The sequence below is a fragment of the Eschrichtius robustus genome, chromosome 21 (assembly GCF_028021215.1).
Source record: "Eschrichtius robustus isolate mEscRob2 chromosome 21, mEscRob2.pri, whole genome shotgun sequence".
Taxonomy (NCBI): domain Eukaryota; kingdom Metazoa; phylum Chordata; class Mammalia; order Artiodactyla; family Eschrichtiidae; genus Eschrichtius; species Eschrichtius robustus.
In genome coordinates this window covers 12385394-12411080 of record NC_090844.1, presented here as the reverse complement: position 1 = coordinate 12411080, position 25687 = coordinate 12385394, and the positions used below count along the sequence as shown (strand labels likewise).

The following is a 25687-nucleotide window of genomic DNA, read 5'->3' as shown; positions in this document are numbered from 1 at the left end:
TAAATTTATGTTTTCCTCTAAGATATTAATAAAAAAGACTGAACTTGGAGCTATCGTCAAAATCCTAGAACTAGCCCAAAGAAATTTCCTCTTCAGATTCCACTGATCCTTCATGGACACCTTTGGGTAAGGTCACTCAATTACTAGCATGTCTAACTAAGAGGTTAACAAGTCCATATTTCACCACGTTCTTCATAAGAACGTGACACAATATCTTGCTTAAATGTACCATGTCCACTGCATGAGACTATTTTGGGACACTCTATTCTGCAGGTAACATCTGGATGTCAATGTGGAAATATCCTGAAAATAGAGAACAAGGACAGACGTATATTCACCCACTGATATTCACCAAGTCATTCAATAAATACAGGTTCTCGTATGTGCCAAGAGCTGTGGCTGCCTTGGTCACACAACGGTAACAAGGTACATGCCCTGCCTACACAGTATTTTGAAAAACACTCATTTTTAAGGAGTTAGAGGAAGACCCAATAAGAAAACGGAGTAGGGAGTCAAAGATTAAGGTGGAGAACAAAGAGGATGCTTTATAGAAACAGCCGAGAAAGAAACTTGATGAAGAGAGAATCAAAGAAGATCCTGCGCCTGAATGGCAGAGATTTACAGCGGTACAAACGTCCCCGGAAGGCAGAATTGGTTACAAAGGAAAGATGGTGAGTTTGGCCTTGAACATGTTAAATAATGATGGGAAAGTGATTTGAAGATTAAATGTATAAAAGAATCCCTTTTTAAAAAAAGACTAGAAGAAAAATAATGAATATTTTCATAATCTTCACACAGAAAAAGGCTTTCCAGGCATTTTATAAAACCCAAAAGGATAAACACATAAAATAAAAATTCAAAACATTAAACATCATAAAACTCTATAAAATCTAAATGGAAAATATACGTGAAGCACATTAAAGCTCTGACTTCGAGCTTTGTGTCACACGTCTCAGAGTCCCAGGTAGGAGGAGGGCCACAAGCGAAGGGAAAGAGGACAAAATCAGAGACAAAAACTCTCATGGGAGCCATGGCTGAAGCGCCTCAAGCAGGTGAAGGACGTGACACTGTCACCGTGAAAGCAAGCCCGGGAAGAAGGGGGGTGGGCGAGGGCCCCCTGTGCCGCCTTCCCCGTGTCACCCCACCCTCAGGGACCCGACAGAGGCCAGGGACCACTCCTCAGAGCCCCTGGCCAGCGTGGCTCCTGGTGAGTCTGCCACAAGAGGAGACACAAGTGAAGCAGAGGGCAGAACCCCGGACGAGGCTGACAGCGGCTCCCTGCCCCAGATCCTGAGAACTACCCCCTCCCCGCAGGGCAGAAGGGCCACTGCGGGAGCCCGGCGGGAACCGCAGCCTGCCCAGGCCAGCTCCCAGCTCCGCCCCCTGGGCTCAGGCCCAGACCTGCCAGCCTCCGCAACCGCAGGAGCTGCTTCTTCTCACGCTTCTCTCAGGTGAGGAAGCAGCAGATTTCACGTTAGACCCTTTATCCCTTAGAATACAGAGACTAGCCTGTTTTCCTGAATGGACCCTGATTGCCACCCAACTGGATTTATTAAGAAGACCACTGTTTACTTTTGAAAAGTCAGACTGTAGTAAAGCAATGGACCGGAAAGCGAGATCAGAGGGCATTAAACAAAAAGTAGTCAGCCATCATTCACATCACTTACTGAGCATATGCCCAATAAATATTGGTTGAATGTTGAGTGTGGAAGAACTACTTCAAGAAGGTGGGCAGTTAAAAGAAAGAAGAGAAATATTAAGGTATTTCAAGGGCTCACAAGTCATTTTCAGTCGTGAACCCTAAGACCAAAAGGACCCATGATCTCCTTGAACACCACCAGTGTTGCCGTAGGTCTTCAGCAGAGTTAGAGAATAAAAGACAGTCATATATTACCACCGCCCATCATCATTAGCAAATCAGAGCTAATTCCTCATAAAAATGCATATATATTCCTCATAAAATACCTAAAAACAGAATAAAACAAAACCAGGCCTGAAAAGCATTTGTGAATTTATTAAGCCTACACACAAAATGCCTTCCCTTTCTACAGGTAATACAAATATAGCAGAGTTATACGGTATAGAACTGTAATATAGGGGGAAAAAATAGACTGCTACAACAATAAAGCAATGGATTAAAATAAAGAAACTGAGTTTACTGGGCTGTTCCAGCCACATTTATCTTAATCTAGCCCTGCAAGGTCTCACGCACCTGTACCATGATCTTCTTATGCAGAGGGCAGACAGAATGGAATGGCCACTGTTCCCGTGTGTTGTCTTAGAAGAAACACATATGTATAATTTCTGTTTTTTTTTTGGCTGCGCTGGGTCTTCATTGCTGCGCATAGGCTTTCTCTAGTTGTGACGAGCGGGGGCTTCTCTTGTTGCAGAGCACAGGCTCTAGGTGCGCGGGCTTCAGTAGTTGAGGCGCATGGGCTCAGTAGTTGTGGCTCACAGACTCTAGAGTGCAGGCTCAGTAGTTGTGGCGCACAGGCTTAGTTGCCCCATGGCATGTGGGATCTTCCCAGACCAGGGATCGAACCCATGTCCTCTGCATTGGCAGGCGGATTCTTAACCACTGAGCCACCAGGAAAGTCCCATATGTATAATTTTTGAGAGAAAGTTTGGGGTAGTGAATAAGAAAAGAATAAGCTAGAAGTCAGAAATTCAGACTAGAATTCTGATTCAGGTGTCTCTCAAGAAGCAAAAGAAGTTACTGACAAACTCATGAGACGGAGGCACGATAATTCTTTTCATGCCTCAGTGAAAATCTGATGAATAAAGGAAATGTTTATAAAGAATGTTTTTAGTTTCTCTGACATGAAGTGTTATACAAGGAAAATAGGAACTTAAGGAGTGATCCATAAGTAAATTCTCTTCATTCTATTAATCTGGCCCCCAAAACTGGTAACAGTGTGATAGTTTACAAAACTTCCAATTCCTATGAAAATGGTGATAATGAATAAAAGTGGCCAACTGTTCCAAACAGAAACTTCTTGAAAAACACTTCTTAGTATGCCAAGTATTAGATTTTTTAAAAACTTCAGTCGTGGCACTGAACCAAGTGGTATTTGCTCCCTACTCTCAAGGAACATGAAATTAACATCACAGGAAAGGCCAGAGATCTCAGGGAAGCAGTCAAATGGCACGTATGATGAGGCATGGTGTGCCTGAACGCTATAATTGACAGAATTGGTGAAATTTATCATTGAATCATTCATGAGTCAGCAAATACTTATCAAGAGCCCAAAACATGCCCACCAAACTAAGCGACAGGCACACAACAGGGAATGTGATAAGAGCAATAGCAGTAATAATAATAGCAGCTATTTATTGAATGATGTCTATGTAACAGGCTCTGTATTACAATGCTCTAAATTATCTCATTTAATCCTCCCAACAATCCTACGAGCTTGGCATTATACATAATATCGCCATTTTTCACATTAAACAATGAGGCTCTGAGAAACTGGGTCAAATAGATAGATCTGTTTTGTTTCAGGCCCTACTCACTCACAAGCTCAATTACTCTCAACCTCAGTTTTCTTCATCTATGAAATGGTAATATAAAAGGATTAACTGATATAATTATGTTGGCACCAAAACAAAGTTAAGCCCTCTCTAAGTCATAGTCAATATCACCATTGCACGAGATCACAAAGCTACCAAGTAAACAGAAGAACCAGCATTCTGATTCCATCAGATTCCAAAGCCTACATTCCAGAACCACAACACTGCACAGAGGGGCAGGGGTGAGGTTTCTGCTGCAAGTGAAAGCTTTTGGTCTGAAGCTGGTTAAACAATAAGAAAAGCTATCATCCCACCTCACACAAGGATGGCTGGGGACCCTAGGGTTGATGGTTTCAGTGGCTCAACAATGTCACTAAGGACCTCGTCTCAGTCCATCTCTACTCCGCCATCCTCCGTGCTGGCTTCATTCTTAGGCTGGCAGCAAGACAGGGAACATGGCTCCAGGCAACACATCCAGGCAAAACAACATCGAGGAGAACAGGAAAAACTGTCCCCTTCTCCAGCTGTCTCCTAGCCTCAGGTGGACTTCCCCTCACCTCTCACAGGCCAGAATAGGCCACATGTCCACTCCTGAACCAGTCTTCAACAGAAGAGGCAGAATTTCCACAACTGGCATATACTAAGTATCCAAGACAGACGAGACAGAACGAAGAATTAAAAGATGTATTTCAGGAGACTGAAAACTTAAGCTATCTCTTAACAAATCCACAGGACGTGGCTTATAAAGAAGAGGGATACAAGAATTGCAAGTGGAGAGAGTAGAGAGCCTGAAACATAACACAGACATTGGAAAAAACGCTCTGGCTAGAAAAACATGGTATCATACTACAAAGGAAGTCCAATGTGAAGTAAGCACGGGAGTCACACAACTCCTTGTGTTAGTCAAGTCAGCACCCATTTAAGCCACTAAGTGTAGAGCAATAAAGACCTGAAATACTAAAAATAGGCACACACTCAACCCTGCACCTAATTCAAAATGCAACAAATCTTAGAGTGTAGAACATAATAGAGAATTTTGGTACAGCATTCTGCTTCCTTCTCACAATTCTTTTTCCATTCTCACACATAAATAAAAGTAAACTAGTGTGTGCATACATAAACCATGGAAGACTTTCCAAACCACAGTTATTTTTCGCATTCACGCAACCAGGTTTGATGTAAAAGCTAAACTATCCTTTGACCTGAAAATACAGTAATATGTAAATCCTACAAAGTTCTAAAGAAACTGCTTCCATTTCATCTACAACAGTTTCTCTGCTATTCCTAAGAAATGTCTAGGTTTATCTGCCTTGAAAATGACAAGAGTGGGTAGAAAGAACATCACATATCACCCACCAAGTCATATTTTGAGGCAGGTACTGGATATTTAGAGGAGCCCCAGGATGCCTGTGGGGTTGGGAAGGGCGTCAAGGTCACTGCACCTGATGCCCTTCTCTGCCATAATAGGATTCCAGAGGATTAGACGTAGGAGCAAGCTCCCAGGAGCAAGTCTTCACTACTGCACACGTCACCCTGGAAGAGCAGCACCGGAATCATCTCTCACACAATCCAGAACAATAACCGGTCCTCACCCAGTTCTGGTCTGCAGTGGACAAAAGCTATCTGAACACCTGAACGGCCAAGATGGTGGCTTCTCAGCTCCTCTGAGGACCGTCAGGCTCACCTTGGCGGGGGTGTAGCACTGGGGACACTTCCCACACTTGGGATGACTTCTTTGGCCACACGCTGCATCAGAAAAATTTAGTGCGTCTAGTAATTTTTAAGCTTTTGTGGAGAGGTTTGAGCTCCCATAGATTCTAAATTCTGACGTAAAGAGGAATTCAAACTGAATGCTGATGATTAAGTACAAAATAACCATGAAATCATAACATTTCAGAAGCTCGAATACAACGAGAGCAGGGATCTGTAATCTGTAGGGGAGGACAAAGTTTTCCTCAACTCGCTTAGGGTCCCTGGTAGGGTCTAAAACTTAAACTGACAGAGACAGATTAACAGGAGAAGAGCACACAAATTTAGTTAATAAGTTTTATGTGACATGGGAGCCTTCATAAGGAGATGAAGATCCAAAGAAACAGTTAGACCCGTTATTTTTATACTAACTTTGACGGAGGGTTGACGGTCGTGGAAGAATATGATAGGTTCAGGTGTGTGCCTGAACCCCATCAGAGAAAAAGAACATCCATAGCGTTAACTGCTAATACTACTAAATAAGTAATAATGAAAATAAATTAAACAATCTCAAGAAGTTACAAAAAATGAAAAAGCAGAAGGAAGGAAGGAATAAAGATAAAAAGCAGAAAGTACTGAATTGGAAAAATAATTAATAACAATAAACTCAGGTTGGTTACTTTAAAAAGAAATACACAAAAAGCTGAGCAATTAGGTAACCGAAACTGAAAAGAAAAAAATGAAAAAGTACAAATACACTAGGTAATAAATGAGAACAGGAAAACAACCAGAGATACAGTAGAAAGGAAAAGAATGTTAAGGGATTATCTTGGCCAATAAATTGGAAAACACTGATGATTTTCCAGGAAAATATAAATACCAAACTGATCCCTGAAGACAGGGAAAAATCTAATCAGTCACATAGATACCAAAACAGTTATCCAAGAACTAATCCTCCAGAAAAAGTACGAGATCAAATAAGTCATGAATGTGAACGCTACCAAACTGCAAGGAACACACAATTTCAATGATAGTTGAACTGTTCCATGGAAAATGGTGAAAGCTTCCAAATTCTTTTCAGGAAGTCAGCATAACATTAGAACAAAATCTGATCAAGGGAGCATCAAAAGAGGAGAAGAAAAAAATTAGAAAATCAGACTACTCTCATGAATATTAATGTAAAAATCCTAATACTAGCAAAGAGAATACAGCAATACATTTTTCTAAATGACCAAGTGGGCTTTATACCAAAATTCAAAATTAGGAAATCTATTAATAAAATTCATTATATTAATAGCTTAAAGTACAAATTATCTCTACATAGTAAAAAGGTATATGAAAAAATTCAATATGTGTATTTAATATATAACAACAACAAAAAAAAAAACCACAAATGAACATCCGTGTCTACAATACCAAGATTTAGGGAATGATATTTTGCCATTCTTGCCTTCAGATTTAAAAATATAATGAAATATAGACACCTTTCAGGACAGACCCCCTTACACCTTTCCTTCCCTAGAGGCAATTACTATCCTGATGTCAGGGTAGACCATTCCTGTTTTCATTTCATTTCATTTCATTTTTTAATTTTATTTATTTATTTACATGGCTGTGTCAGCACAGCCAAATAAATCCCCCTTAGTTGTGGCACGAGGGATCTTCGGTGCAGTGCCCAGGCTCTTCTTTGCAGCTCGCGGGCTTCTCTCTAGTTGTGGCATGTGGCCTCCAGAGCACACAGGCTCAGTAGTTGCAGTGAGCGGGTTTAGTTGTCCCGTGCCATCTTAGTTCCCCCACCAGGGACCAAATCCAAGTCCCCTGCATTGGAAGGCGGATGCTTAACCACTAGACCACCAGGGAAGTCCCGACCATTCCTGTTTTTAAATCTTGACCACATACATATGTATCCCTAAATGGTACACGCTCTAGTTTTGCAGGTTTTTAAAAAATTTAACATGAATGCTATACCGTACATATACTTCTGAAACTTGCCTTGTTTCTCTAAACCCTATCATCAAGATTTATCTATGCTGATATATGTAGGAAGATTCTAGTTCATTTATTTTAACTGCTGTATATAGCATTCCATTGTATGACTAAATCATGAAAGTTGTTTAATACAGTCCCCTATTGATGGACATCTGGATTGTTAACAATTTTCTGCTTTTATAAATTATGCTACAATGAACCTGCTTGTACATAGTGCAACAGTTTCTCTCGGATATACTAAGTAGCATCCTGGGCTTATAGGAATGCAAATGTTTAAACTGACATACAATGCCAGTTGCTATCTTAGTAGTATTATCAATTCACACTTATATCAGCAGTGATGAAAGCTATTTCCCCACATCCTCTCCACATCTGAGTGTTATCAGGCTTAGTAATTTTAGTAAATCTGATGACAATGAGTTGGTGTTTCACTGGAGTTTTCCTCTGCATGTCCCTTATTACTAGTGAAAGTGAGATTCTGCTGTACATTCATTAACCATTCTGTTTTCTTCTTCTTAGAACTGGCTGTAATTTTTGGTCCCTTTTCTTGTGTATTCTCTTTTACTTACTGAATTACAGACCTTTATTCATTCAGGATACTAATTTTTAATTAGTTATGTGCAACCTTGTCTCCCTTTTTTTGTCTTTTGATTTCACTTATGCCGTATGTTATGTCAGAGTCTTTCTGTAGTCAAATGTATCAGTCTTTTCCTAAACAGCTTGGACTTCTTAGTCCTGACTACTATGTCATACAGATGCCCACCTACCTATAATTTTCTAATAGCTAAAAATCTGTTTTTCCATGTTGATTTTCCACATTGATCAATCTACAAATTTTTGTGTATGGGAAAACATAGGGACCTGAATTTTATTTTTTAATATAGATGACCTGTTGTACCAGCACCATCTCTTGAATAATCCATTCTTCCCCACTGATTTTGTAATCTGCTTAATATATAATGTTTATAAATAAGTAATAAAAATAGCAACTATTCAACAAAAAAAAAAGTAAAGAATAGGAAGACTTAGTCCACAAAAAAGGAAAAATAGGTGGCTTTTTAAAAAGTGAAGTTCCCTGGTGGCCTAGTGGTTAGGATTCAGGGCTTTCACTGCCATGGCCTGGGTTCAATCCCTGGTAAGGGAACTGAGATCCTGCAAGCTATGCGGTGTGGCCATAAATAAACAAACAAACAAACGGGAATTCCCTGGCGGACCAGTGGTTAGGACTCATAGCTTTCAGTGCTGTGGGCCCAGGTTTGATCCCTGGTCGGGGAACTAAGATCCCGCAAGCTGCGTGGCACGGCTAATAATAATAATAAAATAAAATTTTAAAAATAAAATAAAAAAGTGAAAAAGTGTTCCAAATTTTAAAATGCTATTTTTAAATTTGCATTTCTCTTATCAGTGAAAAATACCAAATGCTTTGAAACATAATGCTTGGCAAAGGTGTGGGAAACAGGCACTAATTCATAGGTTGTGGGGAGTAGAAACAGGTACATCCCCCATGGAGAGCAAGCTGAAGCAACCAATCAAAATTGTAAATGCATATATCTTGAATTCATTTGCATTAAAGAGACTTATACATGTTAGTATCAGTGAAAGCCACTTGTAACAGAAGAATAAAAACTGAGAGGAACTTAAATGTTCATCATTGAGGAAATGGTTCCAAAATGTGCAGTATACTCACAAAACTGTATGTTAAGAGGCAGGTTATATGCAACGGAATAGAACAATCTCCAAGACATACTACAAGGAGAGAAATCAAGGTGCAAAATAGTATTACAATTGTGTCAAAAAATTAAAAGCTAAAGTATATGTATATATGCGTATGCATGTGTAGGTCCGTAGATGCAGAGAACAGCTCTAAAAGAATATACAAGAAACTGGTGATAGATATCTCCCTTTGAGGAGAGGAATGGGGAGTCAATAGGGGTGGGAGGGAGATTTACTTTTCACTGACTATCTTCTTGCTCTTGAATTTGGTAACATGTACATGTATTACCTATTCAAAACTAATAGAAAAAAGTTAATCATTTAAAGGAAAAACATTGCTGATTGATTCTGTTCTTGCTAAAATAATGAGGCATCTTCTACCTTTCAGTAGGATGGGGAAAGAAGGTTTCATTTTACCCCTAAAGACTGAGGACCACAGTAATAGAGCTGCAGAGCCCACGAAAAACTGCAAAGATGGGGCAAGTAGTAGAATATTTCGTACAAATGAATAAACAAGCAAATGAAGTTAGGAGGCCAACACTAAAGAACATGGACATGTCTACCTCGAGGTGCTGTAGTAAGAATTAACTGAGATAATACATGTGGGACGACTATAGGAGCTCTGACAACTGCAGCAACTTAGTTTCCTTGTTCAAAACCATCCTACTTTAACAAATGTTAGAATGTAGGAGTTTATGAGGGTGTGTGTTTTTTTTTATTTATTTATTTATTTATTTATTTATTTATTTATTTATTTGTTTGTTTGGCTGTGCTGGGTCTTCATTGCTGCGCGCGGGCTTTCTCTAGTTGCGGCAAGCAGGGGGCTACTCTTCGTTGCGGTGCGCGGGTTTCTCATTGCGGTGGCTTCTCTTATTGCGCAGCATGGGCTCTAGGCACGCGGGTTCCAGTAGCCACGGCACTTGCGCTCAGTAGTTGTGGCTCTCGGGCTCTAGAGCACAGGCTCAGTAGTTGTGGTGCATGGGCTCAGTAGCTGTGGCTCACAGGCTTAGTTGCTCCGCGGCATGTGGGAACTTCCCGGACCAGGGATGGAACCCCTGTCCCCTGCATTGGCAGGTAGATTCTTAACCACTGTGCCACTAGGGAAGCGTGAGGGTGTGTGTGTTTTAACTCAAATGGAATCATAGTAGAGATCTTTGTGTCTCAGTCGCCATATTTCTTTATCAATTCATAGCATTTTATTCTATGCGTCATGATTCTTTAACATGAATAAAGGTGTTTTTCAATAAAATTTACATATATACACATACATACACACAACCCTTCAGGCAGCTGACCCTGTGACCTTGAAAATTCTAAAATAACTAGTCTTTCAACAAACGGGACTCTTCAAGACCAGAAAAGGAAAGCCAGCTTTCCTGGTTTTTTTTTTAATCCCCAAATTATTAACCTACTTAGAAGGATTTAATCTTAAAGTACTAAAAGTGTCCTTTCTATACTTGCAAAGGTAACTTTACCTCCATTACTAGGACATTACTTCTGATATCGTGATGAAACCAGAGGTTTAGGCGACTTCTATTTCTGTTGTGACTTTCTTTAAAACGCTTCAACAAACAAATGCAAGTTCCTTGAATGGACTGCTTAAGAACTATATAATTATCACTATGAATGAATATCTGAATTTCTGGGTTAAATATGGAACTCTGAACAAGAATTGACAATAGTGGAAAGGAAATGAGCCTCGTATACAAGAGGCATGGTTTTCCATGATTTACATATAAAAACCTTCCTTAATGAGTTAAGTGAATACCCATCTCAAATATTACATGCTCATTTAAGTTCTCACTCTTATCCCAGAATATCTTTTAGAATTAACATCCTAACATTATTATCTGTGCTTTTAAAACTGACATATTAAAAATATAAAAATCTAATTTAAATTTTCAAAATTAAAATAAGACTTTTGTTTCAAAAGGAGAAATCACTGTTTCCTAACATGCAAAGGTGCACGGGGGACTTACCTGGCGGTCCAGTGGTTAAGACTTCGCCTTACAATGCAGGGGGTGTGGGTTCGATCCCTGGTTGGGGAGCTAAGATCCCACATGCCTTGTGGCCGAAAAACCAAAACATAAAACAGAAGCAATATTGTAACAAATTCAATAAAGGCTTTAAAAATGGTCCACATCAAAAAAAATCTTAAAACAAAAGGGCACAGATGGCGACACAGAGACGCCTGGGAGGCGGCGCCCGATCCCCTCCTGAAGGTGCAGAGGCTCCGCAGGTTCTTCTGAAATCTTACAGAAGAAAGTTATGTCTTGTGCCTGCAAACTGTGTAAAGGGCTCGTGCTTCAGGGTTTGTTCTCAAGAGTGAGCTGGGGAAGAGGCGAGAATGCAGCAGGAGGACAAAGGGCGTCTCTTCACTGAGTCCTGCATTCTCCAATGGAGAATTAATTACATTATCACTATAAATCCCTAAACCGGCCCGTTCCCAGCCCTCGTGCCTCTGACTGGGGAGCTGACTTCCGCAGTCCAGCCCGATTCCTAGCGCCCTTCTGGAGAGTGAACTCAGGGAAATCCATCCAGCAGCCTCCACCGCCGGGCCGGCTCTGGACTTCCCTTCAGATGGGCCAACGTGTGCCTTCACTACCGCTGCTAATTTAGGTAAACACTGCTCGTTTAACCAGCACAGAGGAGTATAATCGACAATCACACAACAGAGTCAAATAGCAAGCAGTCACCAGGAGTCAGGAAAATTGAGGCTGAAGTAGGGTGGAGAGCAATGAAACAAATACCATCAGGACAAAAGAAGCCTTTAGGAAGGAGATAAAGTGTGGTGAGGGGAGGACGAGAGACAGAGCTTTTAAAAAAAAGAAAGTTGGGAAATTTCAGATAAATCATGGGTTTTCTATGCAAACCACTACACACGGCTTCTTTTCGGCCACAATAGTAAACGCAGTCCAGTCGGACGACTCAACGCTTGGCTACTCGGCTGCAGCCTGTAGTCTTTCCTCATTTGAATAGTATTTTAGGAATGTTTTGTCAAAGTGTCGGATGATTATTCACTTCTACCGCATTCTTCCCTTCACCATGATCATTATGGTCATAGTAACAATTTATTTGATAGGCAGAACATTCACAACATTAAATGATGACCTTTTTTAACCTGTTCAACTTCATGTATTTATTTGCCCACAATTCCTTTAAAAAGGAAGATTAACTTTAACAACTGTTGCTCATAGCAACACAGGAACAAAAGATTTTTCACATGCATAATCTAAGCATTTAATTAAAATTCACAAACTTGGATCTCAAACGGAGTCAAAAGTAGAAATGTAAGAATACTAGATTCCCAAATAGCAGCAGTTACAGAGTATATTGTTCAGCTATCACAAATACAAAAAAAGGGTAGCTTGTGACAGGGATAAGGAATGTACAAGTTTAAAGATTCCTTTATAACCACCATTTTAGTGAAGTGCTTATATTCTTCCAGGTAAGTTTCACAGCATAAATAAATCAAACAAAAATATACCATACTCTCACTAAGCTTCTATCACTTCCCTTTTACCAAGGCCAGAGCCTGAATACAAATCTAAGTAGCGTAAAGCAAACTCTAACAAGGCAATTTACAGAAGGAGATGATTTTTCCCCTCAAGACTTAAGCTCAACTACAAGAGTCAAGGTAAAATAGAATTCCAATCAAGGTCTGTAATTTACACACTTGTGAAACCAAGGCAATCTCAGACAACAGATTGCCCATTAGGATTTAAATCAATGAAAAAAGAGAGAGTTCTATTAAAGAATCTGGAAGAGCTGATCTGGGGCTGAGCTGTCGAGGAAAGCTTCAAGTGTTGAAATTAAGTCCTCAAGGGTAGCTGTGACCTCCAACCCCAAACCCAAGGCCAAGGGCTCTTCTGAGTAGTACCTGGAGGTCACACACAGCGAAAAGCACAGCTTTGAAGTCAGACAGACATAGGTGAGTCCTGCCACCTCTGCTTAACAGCTTTGTGCCCTGAGACAAGCCACTTTACCTATTAAGCTCAGTTTCCTAAAATGGGGGTGCTAATGGTTCCTGTCAAAGGTTTCATCTATTCAGTAAGTATTTATTAAGAGCTTGCACAGAACTAAACACTGAAATACAACAGTGAACAAGACAGACACAGGACCTGCCATCATGGAGCCTGAAATGACATATATGAAGGCTCAACAAATGGTGCATATATCATTATCATCATCATCTTTAGCACAGTGGTGGAAAGTATAAGGTATGTTCCAGGGAGAACAAATACACCATCTTAGCTGGAACAAGGTTTCACTCCCCCAAAAATACTGGCATGCTTCAGGGCTCAGTCCTGGGACCTCTTCCTCTTCTTCTCTCCCAAGGGTCTCATCCCATCCCACAATTTAAAAATACTATCTACGTATACCCAAATTTAGCTGTCTCCCAAACTCCAGACTCTATATCCAGCTGCCTATCAGATATCTCCACGTACATGTCTTAATAGGCATCTCAGACCTATAAATCTGCAACAGAACTCTGGATCGCTGATGCAACTGGATACCAACCAACCGTATTCCTTCCTTGGTCTTTTTCCCATCCGTAAATCACTAAATCCTTCATCCCTCTCTTTTCCTTATGCCTCACATATCTAAAGCATGAGTAAGTTCTTTCACTTTCACCTAAAAAACATAGCCCCAATCCATTGCCAAAGCCATCATTCCAGTTCAAGATCTGATTGTTTCTCATTTAGAATATATCACTGCAATAGCTGCTATGATTCCTTCTCCGCAGAGAAATGATCTCTTTTTTGAAAAATGGGTAAGAACATATTTACACAAACACACACACACACGTCCCATCATTCCTCCATTCAACTGAGAACTCTCCAGTGGCTCCCGGATGCCCTTAAAATGTTGATGGTCTACAAGGCGTACATGATCAGACGCCTTTTTGACCTCTCTGCCTCCTGTCATAAGCCCTCCCACTCCCCCACCCCCATCTCGGCACTGCAGCCCCACCAGCTCCCTTTCAGTTCCTTGAACATACCAACCTCCCTAGCGCTTTGGGACAGTGCAGTCCGACAGAACTTCCTGTATCGACAGAAATGCTCTATATCTGCACACGTGGCTATTGAGCACTTAACATGTGGCTAGTGAGACTGAGGAACTAAATGTTTAACTTTATTTAATTTTGATTAATTTAAATAGCCACATACTCCTAGCAGCTATCACATCGAATACCGGACAGAGCAGGGCTAGGAACCTAACCTGTTCCTCTGCCTGGACTCTTCCCCCAGATCTTCACGTGGATGGTGCTTTCTTATCCTCATGGCTCAGCTAAATGTCAGCTCCTCAGAAAGGCCTGACCACGCCACTCAAAGTAGCTCCCACTGACAGCATTATCACTGCACCTTGGTTATTTTCATCAAGACACATTCAGTACTGCCTCTATAATCTGTCTCCCCCAAACTAGAATACAAAATCCATCAAAGTAGAGACCTTGCAGATTTTATTCATTGCTATGTCCCTAAGATACATGTACTTGGCACATAGAGTTTTCAATAAATGTTTGATGAATGGCTGAATGAATGAATGAGTGAGTGGATGACTAGGAGGCCAAGTCAGTAAGAGTAGGCTGGGGACAGATTGTGGAAGCTGCTGGAAGAAGGCAAGGGTCCTTCAGAAACTTGCATTTCATTTCCGTGAGTATGGGCTCTGCACTGTTCCTAAGTGTCCTGGGCGGGGGGGGGGGGGGGGGGGGGGGGGGGGGGGCGGGGGGCGGCAGGCAGGCAAAGCAGGGGGCACAAAGGAACGGTACACACGGAAAGCAGGTCTCCACCCCCAACTGACTTGAAATCAATTTATGAGAACATTACTGATGCAGACACACGGATGCTCCTTACATATGAGACATCAGGAAATCTCTCAAGAATGTATCCACATACACTCTATTAAAGGCACACCTTTAGAGGGGAAAAGGACTGAAGGGGTATTAGACAATCAAGTTAGCTTTGTAGTCTTTGGAGTTGCAATAGCAAAACAGGGCATTAATGTTATGGTAAACATTCAGCCAAGTTAAATACCGGTTTAGAGACATACTGTCCTCTGAGAGCTGTCACTAGCTGTGTCACTTAGCAGAAAAGGGGGAGGGGAGGCAATGAGGGGAGTAAGTTAATGATCTGTTTCTAACAAGTTCAAACACCCTGAAAGTCAGCAAAAAGGGAAAGAATAAAGTGTAGAGAGTATTACTGACCAGCCACAAACTAGCAAACCTGGACCTAGAAGGTGGCAAAACTGACAACCTAGGGATACCACGTACAATACGGATTCCACACGTTCCTTCATTGTCATAATTTCAAAGAACAAACAAAGACTGGCATTTGAACTTATCTCTGTTTAAACCCAAAACACCAAGAAAACTGCGAAGTAAAGTTTGGTCCTAAATGAAACTGTGTGCTCTTCAACGTTTTGAGAGTAAACATTTTCTACCACGCTTTAAGCTTTACTGGATCTCGGTGCCACTTAATAAAATTACCCTCCTGCGTAAAACGGAGGAGTATCAGTAAAGTAATTCCACGGTCGCTCACTACGTCAGAATCTTCCTCAGGAGTTTATAGCACAAATCTCTCGAGGTCAACCTTTCCTACAACGTGAATTGTCACTGCTCAAGTTTGAGTCCGAGAGAAAACAGCACGAGCAGAGAGGCACCAGTGGCACTGAGCAAAGCCTCTCCACCTGCTAATAAATCCCAACACACTCAGCTTTCCAGAAATACAATACCAGGGAGACTTATTCAGTGGCTAAAAGTCACTATTAAGTCAAAATAATGTCTACATTTCTTCAAAACTAAATCTCCCACCTCCACCCCCAGTGAGATCAAAGCAGGTTAAATGTACACCTCTGTGCAAATTCTCTACTGGGACCACTGTAGCTCCTCCCATGTTACAGGAGTAAAGCAACAGCTCCCAGAGCTTAGCTCGGTTACTCTGCTCCTGGTCTACTTCCCAGTGAGCTCCGTTCTCAACGCTACTCACTGCTGTCTTCTCAGAACCATGATTTCTTGACTGACATCAGGGTTAATAGTATAGGAAAAATTATTTGCAGTGCGAAACAGTTTTAGCCCCTCATGGCATCTTTGGAACACCTGTAACTGTGACAGGCACCAGCTTTGTAAAGATAGTACATGGAATTATTTTCTATTTGATCATCATCACCAACTGTATGATTTTATAAATACTATCAATACGTCCCAAGAAAGTCAGTGTTTCCAACGATCAAAACAGATCACTGTTATATTTATACTGCCAAGAGTAAACTGTAAACAAACAACTACGGTACTTCCAAAAGTTTGTGGAGTTTTTTGCCTGTTTCTCTCCTGTCCCTATGTATAATTCCAGTTACGTCAGAGAAGAATGGGTTTGGAATACTTTAAGTAACATGCTGCATGTCATTAGAAGAAAAGTAATACGAGAAGCAAAGCAACGCCTCCAATTCGGCATCCATGTCTGATTTATTTTTATACAATAGTGCCTAGAGTCCAAGTTATTTGTGAAAGCTATAATCAATGATCACTGATCAACATGCCATTTTATCATATAAGACTAATATTTCTTTTAAATGTTTGAACAAAATATTTCAAAGACTTTATCATCTCACTTTACATCAGAGGTTCTGGAAAGGGCCAGAGAGTAAATATTTAAGGCTTTATGGGTCACATACAATCTTGGACACATATTCTTCTTTGTTTTTATTTGTTTGTTTTACAACCCTTTAATGATGTAAGATCCATTCTTAGCTGGAGGGCTACACAAAAAGAAGACTGCAGGCTGGGATTTGGCCCTTGGGCCATAGTTAGCCCACCCCTGCTTTTCAAGTATACCAAAACACCATAATTATATAGTATGGCCACTTTGACTAAAGAAAAACACTTCCAACTGTTTTGTGTGTATTTCTGTAATTTTTTTTAAAGTAAACTAATTTTTTTAGAACAGTTTTAGATTTACAGAAAGCAAGCAGTTAATACAGTTTCCATACATCCCACCCTCCGTTTCCCCTATTGCAATGGTACATTTATTAAAATTAATGAACCAACATTGATACATTGTCATTAACTAAGATGCAGATTTCCTTATCTTTTACGTAATGTCCTTTTTCTGTCCCAGGATCCCATCAGGACACCCTATTGCATTTATTCATCCTGTCTCCTTAGGCTCCTGGCTGTGACAGTTTCTCAGACATTCCTTGGTTTTGATGACCACGTCAGTTTTAAGGAATACTAGTCAGACAGTTTGTGAAATGCCCTCTATTGAGATTTAGTGGGTGTTTTTCTCATGATTAGACTGGGGTTTTGATAGCTTTTTGGGAGAAAGATTGCAAAGAAAAAGTGGTCATCACATCATATCAACGGTATATCAACACGACTTATCACTGTTGACATTTACCTTGATCACCTGGCTGAGGCTATGTTTGTTGGGTTTCCTCCAACTGCTTTTTAAAAACAAAAAAAATTAATTAATAAAAATGATTTTAATTCTTACTATATATTACTAGTTTAAAGCTTTTAAACAGCAAATGATCTTGAATAAGCTGGCTGTATACATACACACACACATTATGATTCATTATCTATGTGATTCACATGTATGCTTCTTAAAATATATTATATTTGAAATGAAGACAAAAATTAATATGTACTTTGCCAGTAGATTCTACTTTTAATTCACCCTAACTCTTCTTCCTTTACCTATTACAAGACACAAAAAAGGTGGGTAGAGTGGCAAAGGCTAAAAGGCTAGAATAAAGGAGGAAAACTTGGGTCATACTGAGGCTATCAAAACACTGCAGGAAATGCAAATCAAAACCACAGTAAGATACTAGCTCATCCCACCAGAAATGCTAAAAAAAGAAAAGAAAAGAAAAGAAAAGAGCAAGTGTTGGTGAGGGTGTGGAGAAGCTGGAACACTCATACACTCATATACTCATACACTCACACACTCACACACTCACACACTCATACACTCATACACTGCTGCTGGGGATGTAAATGGTGCAGCCGCTGTGGAAGAGTTTGGCAGTTCCTCAAAAAGTTAAACATAGAATTAACATATGACCCAGCAACTCCACTTCTCGGTATTTTATCCAAGAGAACTGAAGACATATTTTCATATAAAAATTATACATAAATGTTCATGGCAGTATTATTCATAATAGCCAAAAAGTAGAATAAACACAAATGTCTAACAGCCGATGAATGGATACACAAAGTGTGGTATAGCCATACAACTTATTATTCAAAGTCATAAAAAGGAATGAAATACTGGTACATGCTACAGCATGAATGAACCCTGAAAACATTATGCTAAATGTCATTAAGAAGCCAGACACAAAAGGAAACATATTGTATTATTCCATTTATATGAAATGTCCAGTATAGGCAGAAACATAGAGACAAAAACAGAGAGACAGAAAGTAGATTAGGGGTTGCCAAAGGCAGCAGGGGTGGGGGAAGGATGGGGAGTGAGCTCTTAATGGGTACAGGGTTTCTTTTGGGGGTAATAAAAATGTTCAGGAATTACATAATGATCATGGTTGCACAACACTGTGAATATACCAAAAAAACCCCTGTATTGTACACTTTAAAATGGCTAATTTTATGTGATGTTTTTATCTCAATAAAAAATAAATAACTGGGGAAAAAAGCCACTGAAGACACTGAAAACATTCTGAAGCTATATATTTGGGAAATCATTTTTAACCCACAACTTATACACACACTGTGCCTTTAAAAATCCCTTTCCTACTCTTTATACTTCTGTGGTGATTTTTCCAGTAACAGGAGCTTCAGAAATGGATGAAGAGGGCTCCCCTGGTGGCACAGTGGTTGAGAATCTGCCTGCCAATGCAGGGGACACGGGTTCGAGCCCTGGTCCGGGAAGATCCCACATGCCGCGGAGCAACTAAGCCCGTGCGTCACAACTACTGAGCCTGCGCTCTAGAGCCCGCGAGCCACAACTACTGAGCCCCTGTGCCACAACTACTGAAGCCTGCGCGCCTAGAGCCCGTGCTCTGCAACAAGAGAAGCCACCGCCATGAGAAGCCTGCGCACCGCAACGAAGAGTAGCCCCCGCTCCCTGCAACTAGAGAAAGCCCACACACAGCAATGAAGACCCAACGCAGCCAAAAATAAATAAATATTTAAAAAAAAAAAAAAAAAGAAATGGATGAAGAAATTAGTCCAAAATTCTAACAAGAAATCAGTTCAACCAGTCAAGTTCATAGGACCGGAGCATACATAAGACTAGGGCCCTATCTCAAGGACGTTACACTTCATTAGGGCTAACACTGTTTCCTACCGTTTCGGTAACTCCCATCGGCAAAATGAGGCTGGTCACACTCCTCTAGAGTGGTGGCATCATTTTCCTACAGACAACTACTCCGAAAATCTGAGCAAGTGCCATCCACAAGGCAACATCTCCAGGCCCCAGAGGCAGGCAGCACAGGGCCTGCTCAGGCTGCAGGGCGGCTTCTACACTTTTGCCAGCCCACCAGGGCTTGCCCACAGGATACTGAAATCCTGGCTTGCTTGAAGGCCACACGTCACAGTGGCTGATTATGTAGCTCACAACTTAGTGATTTGCTGCTAAAACAAAAAAAGAAAAAATTACTTATTTATAAATAATAGTCTTTCTTGACAACGCAATTATCGTCCTGAGAGTTCCAACAAAATTAAGGTGCAAACTATGGACTAGTAAAGTCAGAGAAGAAACCTCAGTCACGGACCAGGCAACCACCGCTCACTCCAGCTAACATCACAGCAAGCTGCTGAAAACAAGAAATATTCTGCCGGGAATTTTTGGAAGACAGCATAGTTCAGTTTAAATTAGGGCTTCCCATGGTGATTTTTTTAAAAAACCTTCTTGTAAGAACCTCTCCACACTTCAAATACCATAATCACTCAAATCATAGTAACCACTTGGCACCCAGACTTGGACGGAGCCTGGAGAGGGACGACTCCCAGCCATCTATGACGAGGGCGGTTGTGATGAAGACTATTGGGGCTGATTTTGTGTTCTCTGCTCTTATAAGTAATTCACATATTTATACTGTTAGTCAAAATGCGGCAGCTTAATTCTCTCATTATTTTTAATCTAACTGGAAAATCAATTGTCTCTGGTTGTTGGTGGTTATGGCTATAGTTATGAAAACCCAACAGTAAGAAATTGGAAACAAGAGTAGCTCAACTAGTAGTATTCTTTCATTAACTTCACGAACTTTCTGTATCAACTGACCTAACCAACATTCACTTAACATCTACCAGATACAAAGGATACAGAGAGCAGGAATAAGCAGATACAAAGGATACAGAGAGCAGGAAAAAGCAATTAGGTCTTTTGAAGAATTCACACTCCAGCAGTAAGTAGGTTTAGCAAAATTACTTGCTTTGACTTTGAAAGAAAGACAGCAGAGAGCTGCATACAGCCTAACCAGGTGCCACAAACTGGGCGTGGAGAGCCAGTTAACTCAGACACTGGTGACACCCAGCTGACATCCTCTTCCTCCCCACTGTCCCCCAGCCCCAGCCCCCAGGATTTCTTCCCTTCAATTAGAAAGTACAGGTTGCTCAACATCTGATCCAAGCCATAAACCAGAGATTACGGCCTATCAGCCCTTTTTAATGTAAAGTCGCTTTGTGTGGTGGTAACTCTTTTAAGTTCAACTAGACAAAGTTATTGTATCCCTGGGTAACGTCCAATCCGAGGACGGAAAGCAAACAGAATTCCACTGGGAGTCCGTAAAACCACTCATCCTGTCTCTGAGCCCTGCCCACCTTAGCCACCTACTCCTCCAAGAGGCAAATAAATCCATCATCCCACCTTTTTCTCCCACATTGAATAGAGGTTTTTTTTTAAAGCACCAGGCCATTTGGCCATGATCTATGGCCCACCATAAACACCATTTGGTGCGGTCAAAGGGTGCCCATGGTGAGCAAAATAAGAGGTGAGCCAGGGAGCAGACCTGCAAAATAACAGTTGGCCTACCTGGGGTGAGGAGGGTTGCCAAGGAGTCACAGATGAGGAGCTTTCCCCAGGACTGAGCGGGGGCGGGGGGGAGAGGAAGGGCAAAGTCAAGACTGTTACAGTAAAACTGTAATCTATGCAGGTTGATACAGAGCCCCAAACTGAACTTCTAATGTGCTCAAGAGTGCGCTGAACTTCCAAGTTCTACGTGGAATAGTACCGTGGTTCAATGGGGTCAGCTCGATGGGTCCCCAACCCACACCCCCAAGGCGTTCACCCTACGTGGCCCAGGGATCAGAGCTTCCTACCTAGTTGACAGGAACCTCTGAAGACCAAGAAAGACTGGCCAAATGGAAACCACCTAAGTATCCATCAACAGATGAATAGATGAAGGAGCTGTGGCATACAGTATGTGATATACAATGGAATACTACTCAGCAATAAAAAAGAACAAAATTTTGCCATTTGTGGCAACATGGATGGACTTGGAGGGTATTATGCTAAGTGAAGTAGGTCAGGCAGAGAAACACAAATACTGTATGATATCACTTTTATGTGGAATTTAAAAAATTCAACAAACTAGTGAATATAACATAAAAGAAGCAGACTCGCAGATACCGAGAACAAACTAGTGGTTACCAGTGGCGGGGGGCAGGGGTAACACAGGGGTGGGGAGTGGGAGGTACAAACTACTGGGTGTAAGATAGGCTCAAAGATGTATTGTACAACATGGGGAATAGAGCCAATATTTTGTAATAACTGTAAATGGAAAGCAACCTTTGAAAATTGTATAAAATGAAAAAAAAATTACATAAAAGTAAAAAATTTTAAAAAAAAGACTGGTCAATCAGCCTGAAAAGTCAACCCTGGGCGAAGAGGTTCTCCTCCATCCAGAGACCCCTGAGCATGCCCAGATGTCCAGGAAGACTAGAGGAATGACAAAGGACACAGGCTCCAGAGTCAGACTATCTGGCTTCGAATCCTGGCTCCACGTTTAACGACAATGGCAGTCTCCCTGCGACTCCATTTCCCCATCTGTAACTGGAAGATAATAACAGCACCTACCTCATAGGGCTTCTGTGAGAATAAAATGAGATCACAGTTAAAGAGCTTAGCAGGGTGGCTGTCACAGAGAAAACACTGAGAAAATGTGTGCAGTACCTCTACTATTTCCAGGGGTAACCGGAACTATCCGTCAGTTCCTAAATTGGAATGACAACACTACAACTACTACTCTTTGGTGAGGCCCTAGTTAGGGGCCCCCAAACATCTCCATGGGGTTGGTGGTATGATCTTCATTTTAGAGTTGAAAAATGGAGCTTTAGAGGGGTTCAGACACTCATCTAAGCTTTCTCAGCTAATAAAGGTGGAGCAAGGAAAGCTTTGATCACATTGCAGCAGAGTCTGCATCATGTAATGGACCTCCAAAAGCTTAAAAGCATTTTAAAATAATACTTCAATATTCTAAAATCACTACTTATTGAATAAAATTATGTTCTTGTGAAATCTCCCAGCCTTCCCCCATGACATCTGCATAATTACCTATACAATCAGAAATACCTCACAAATTCTGATAGACCATGAAAAACACAAAATTATCTTTCTTAACATAAATATGACTGGGTAAATCATCATGACCATCTTAATGAAATGGATTTAAAAGTTCAAAAGTACTGCAGACCCACAGTTTATCAAGTCACTTTTTTTTCAGGATTTGTAATTTGATCCTGTAAAAGAAGGGGCACATTCCAATTGGCCTGTGCAACACCTCTCTGCCCATATGTTTGGTAAGTGTGTAACAAAATTGCCTAGAGGTAATAGTTCCTCCAAATATCCTCTTCCACCATCTCTTACACTAGTTAGCAAGACTTATAGACACTTCACTGCCCTAAAATAAAACACAACCAAATTTAAACTATGTCAATGTTGACTCATCTCACAGAATGTCTTTTAAAGCTCTAATACTGAGATCCAGAAATATGTAAAACCAGTCAAATTTATAAATACTTAAAGATCCAACATCTTCAAGGCAAACTGGGATAATAACAAATCACCTTAGTCAAAACTGTTTGCCCCCATCAAATGAATTGGTTACCCAGTTTCCTAAAAACAGAGTTCATGATAATTGTTAATCCATTAACAATTTTAAATAAAAGACATGCTTAACTTGTTTAAGAAGTAGTGATAAAGATAAGCCAAGCCATATAATTTTACTTCACTTTCTATTTGCTTTACCCAGGCATTACACAGTCTTGTAATCCTTGCTGGTAAACACAAATGAGATGATATTAATAAAACATGTAAATTGAAGTAAAAGAGAATCTAAAATGCCTAAATATTTCAAGAATGCATTGCAGTTTCAATAACCTGAAACTCCAAGTATCAGAAAGCAGAAAGAATTACCATACAACTGTAAAAGTCAAATATTTATACAGGTGCCTTAAAAGCCACTGTTGGGTGCACACCATCATCACTGAAATTTACTATCTGTTAAGTAGTTTCAAAGTGCAATAACTGGCTTGGAGCGTGAAGTTTATGACAACAACTAATACATCTGGAGAGACTGTGAAGGCGTGATGCTTGTCATAACTTTCATCAGGTCAGCAACACGCAGCCAGGCTAGAGCAAGACAGGACCTCAGCACAGGTGCCTTTTCTCATTTCAAGAGGGAAACCTAAACCGATACCTTCATGGATAATTTATCAAGGATTGTTCCATAAATTTATAATGTCACTTGTGACTTTCTTATAACTGCTCTTTAGTAGCATTCAAAAACAATATTCTTAGGATAAAAGTAACTGAGAACATAAAGTATGAAACTATTTCAGCTTCAAATTGAGAAAAGGGGGAATGTTTAATAGGAGAAGCACCTAAAAAGGTTATAAACCCCTAAGGCCACATTCCATAAAAAGGTGGAAAGAAATTTCAGAAATGATAAACATCCAAAATTTGGAATTATCCCTAATGGTATACTATTTAAATGTATAAATAGGAATACCTCCTTAATAGTTTACAAATTTACAATTAGGAATATCTCCTCTTGTTCTTCCAATAATTCTAACTATAAGAAATTTTCCTTTTCAGGGTAAAAAGAAAGATGGAAAAGAGAAACAACATTTGTGAACATTCAGCTAAACTTCAGTTCCTGAACTCCTTAGATGATGATATTGTTATGTTTCTCCTCTTCACTTCTGAGCAGGAATAAAAAGTGTGTTGAAAACTACAAGAAACCACGCTAAGCTCAAGTCAGCGTTCCTCAATAACCAAGGTTCGGTTCCACTGTTCATTTTACCACTTCTTACTTCAACACAGCATCTGCCTTTTCAAGATCTGAGAGTCAGTTCAAGTTTTCAGGTGAAGATAAACACTAAGCAGTAAACCCCCAAACAAGCGTCTCTAAACTCTGGGGGGCAAGGTCAGGTACACCCACCACCAGGGCCCAGCGAGGAAGGGTGCCCGGGGCCCCCCCAGGCCCAGGGCCTCCGGCCCGACCATGGTGCGCCCCGTCAAGAACGTGCAGGCAAGGATGGGAGCCAAGGACGGCCAGAGAGATGCCACAGGTGGCCTGGACGGCTGGCTGGCCCCGTCTGGCACTTAGGCCTCCTCCTCCAGGAGGCCCAGGGCCGGGCCCCGCCTCCCAGGCCGAATGGACCCTCCAGCCTCTTGCTGGCCAACTTCAGGCGGAGGCGAGCTCGGAGCAGGGCTCAGGGGGCCCCTCTGGGTCCGTGAACTGGACACTGTGACCGCCCAGGGCGTCAATTCCACCCTTCCCTCTGCGCCCAGAGTGTCTAAAGGTCCCAGGGCCGTCGCAGAGCGGGTGGCCAAGAGGGCCCTGGAAGGGGCGGCTGCAACCGGCCCCCTCCAGGGTGCCTGGCCGGCTGACGCAGCCCCGGCTCGGGCAGACGGTCCCGCGCCTCCTTCCCGGGACCCCTCCCGGCACCCCGGGCCGGTGACGCCCCACGCCCCCCGCGCCGCGGGCGCCGCCGCTCGGCCAGGTCTCCCGGACAACAGCCGCCGCCGCGCTTCCGAGGCGGGTCCCCGCGCCCACCCGCGGCCCGGCAGCCCACCTGTCCCGGGGGTCGATCCAGCTGGTCCTCCGGGTGTTGTGGTCGATGTAGAAGACCTTGCCGTCGTAGTCCCTGGCCTCCTCCCAGCCCCGGGGTAGCGGCAGCTGCCCGCTCCCGGCCCTCCTAGGCATGGTCGGCGGCCTCGCCGGCGAGCGGCGCCTCCATAGGGACCGGGCGCGGGACGCGGCGGGAACGCGACTGCCCGGCCCGACCCGGGCGCCGGCGAGGGGCTGCGGGGCGCGGGGCGCGGGGCGCGGCGGGGCCACGCGCGGGGGCGCCTCAGGAAACCCTGCTCTCGGCCCCGCCGGGGATCAGTCCACCATGTCTGCGTCGGAGCAGGCGAGCGAACCCTCCTCCTCCTCCTCCTCCTCCTCGCGATCGCCGCCGCTGCCTCCGCCTCTTCCTCCTCCTCCTCCTCCCCGTCCCCCTGTGGCCGCCGAGGGTCGCGGCGCCCAGGCTGCCCGAGCCGCCGCCGTCTGGGCTCGGATCCGGGAAGCTCCGCGGAGCGGCGGCCGCGGCGGCGACGGGTCTCCTCATTTGCATGCGATTAGCATGCGCCCCGCCCGGGGCCCGCCCCCACCCGCTCCTCCCCTCGCTCGGCTCATCTGCATGCACATTCCTCACCGCCACATTCCAGGGCTTAACCCTGCCGCTCCCGCGGCCCGCTGCGCCTGCCGGGGCGCCGGCCCGAGTCAGGGGCGGAAGGGAGCTGCGGGCCAGGTGGGAGGGAAGACGGAGAAGGAATGC

General features: G+C 42.4%; 1 protein-coding gene across 2 annotated transcripts in view; it reads right to left on the bottom strand.

Moving 5' to 3' along the window:
- The window catches only part of WWC2 (WW and C2 domain containing 2), a 160926-nt gene extending 135496 nt beyond the window's left edge, over positions 1–25430 (bottom strand). The window contains exon 1 of one of the 2 annotated variants that reach the window (XM_068532319.1): positions 24941–25430. In XM_068532319.1, coding sequence (XP_068388420.1) covers positions 24941–25071 — 131 coding nt within the window. In that variant the 5' untranslated portion in view covers positions 25072–25430. The remainder of the gene's footprint in view (positions 1–24940) is intronic. The other variant, XM_068532321.1, reaches the window with a different exon arrangement.
- Between the last annotated feature and the right edge of the window lie 257 nt (positions 25431–25687).